At 43.0% G+C, this 1,191-nt stretch overlaps 1 protein-coding gene across 2 annotated transcripts in view; it reads left to right on the top strand.

Moving 5' to 3' along the window:
- The window catches only part of LOC119589253 (alkaline phosphatase-like), a 13,567-nt gene that overhangs the window by 3,617 nt on the left and 8,759 nt on the right, over window positions 1-1,191 (top strand). For both annotated transcript variants that reach the window (XM_037937868.1, XM_037937869.1), the window contains exon 3: window positions 54-274. In XM_037937868.1, the coding sequence (XP_037793796.1) occupies window positions 54-274 (221 nt within the window). The remainder of the gene's footprint in view (window positions 1-53; window positions 275-1,191) is intronic.

The raw sequence follows: 1,191 nt of genomic DNA on the forward strand, positions 1-1,191 counted from the left end.
CTTTATCGCTCCCCAAGTCCCTCCAAATATCAGTGCAATCCTCGTTATTTCAGACCAGAATTACTGGAATAACCTGGCGCAGAACGAGCTGAAGCGAGCCCTGGGCGTGGAGAAGAACACGAACGTCGCCAAGAATGTTATCCTGTTCTTGGGAGACGGCATGAGCATCCCGACCCTCACGGCTGCCAGGATCTACAAGGGTCAGCAGAAGAATCGCGGAGGAGAGGAAGGGCACCTTACTTTTGAATCCTTCCGTCACATGGGGCTCTCCAAGGTCAGTTCAAGATTTAGGTCCGTATCCCTTGCGTGTCTGAGTGAAGGTTCTCCAAGGTCAGTTCAAGGAACGATTTAGGCCCGTATCCCCTGTGTAATGTCTAAGTGGAGGTTCTTCAAGGTCAGTCCGGAAGATAGGTCTAGGCCCGTATCCCTTGTGTGATGCCTGGGTGAAGGTTTTCCAAGGTCAGGTCAAGGATAGGTTTAGATTATCCCTTGTGTGATATCTGAGTGAAGGTTCTCGCATGTCAGTCCAAGGATAAGCCTAGGCCCGTACCCCTTGTGTGATGTCTGATCTGAGGTTCTCCAAACAAAGGTTTATGCTCGTCTCCCGTTTTCTGTATCCTGTCTTATGTCTCTCATATCACTGATAAACGCATTTCCCCCCCTTTTTTTTAAATATTTAATCACTTGCAAAAGTAGAGCTAGATTATCTATTCATCTTAATCGTAAAGAACAAAGAGTTTAAATCTTAGAAAAAAGTGAACAAGATGTGAAGAACGTTATCGATGCACTCAGTGATTCCTAATGTATAAGATACACTATCGACTGAAAGCAAGACAGTAAGACGTTTAAAAAATGATTTACAACGATAATGGATATTCAATCTTGAGTGTTTTATCGGGAAGTGATCAACAGCGATATCGTCAAGATAGGGCGTTGTTACACTTGGGGGTCAAGTGAAGGCTTTTAACAAAATATTGTGAAAAGTGGACCAGATGATGAGCAATTATCGAGAATGTTGATTACAAGGGAGGCGATCGAACTGGAGGTGAAAGAGGCCTGATATGATTATTGATTTACTGATGTGATTGTTTAACGTAAATACAAAGTCATCGTTTTTTTTGTATGTGTAATCATGGATACGTACAAATGCAAGGTATCTGATGAAATTCTTTTAAAACTCGGTCAAACGCC

The sequence above is a fragment of the Penaeus monodon genome, chromosome 25, assembly GCF_015228065.2.
Source record: "Penaeus monodon isolate SGIC_2016 chromosome 25, NSTDA_Pmon_1, whole genome shotgun sequence".
In the NCBI taxonomy this organism is placed as follows: Eukaryota; Metazoa; Arthropoda; class Malacostraca; order Decapoda; family Penaeidae; genus Penaeus; species Penaeus monodon.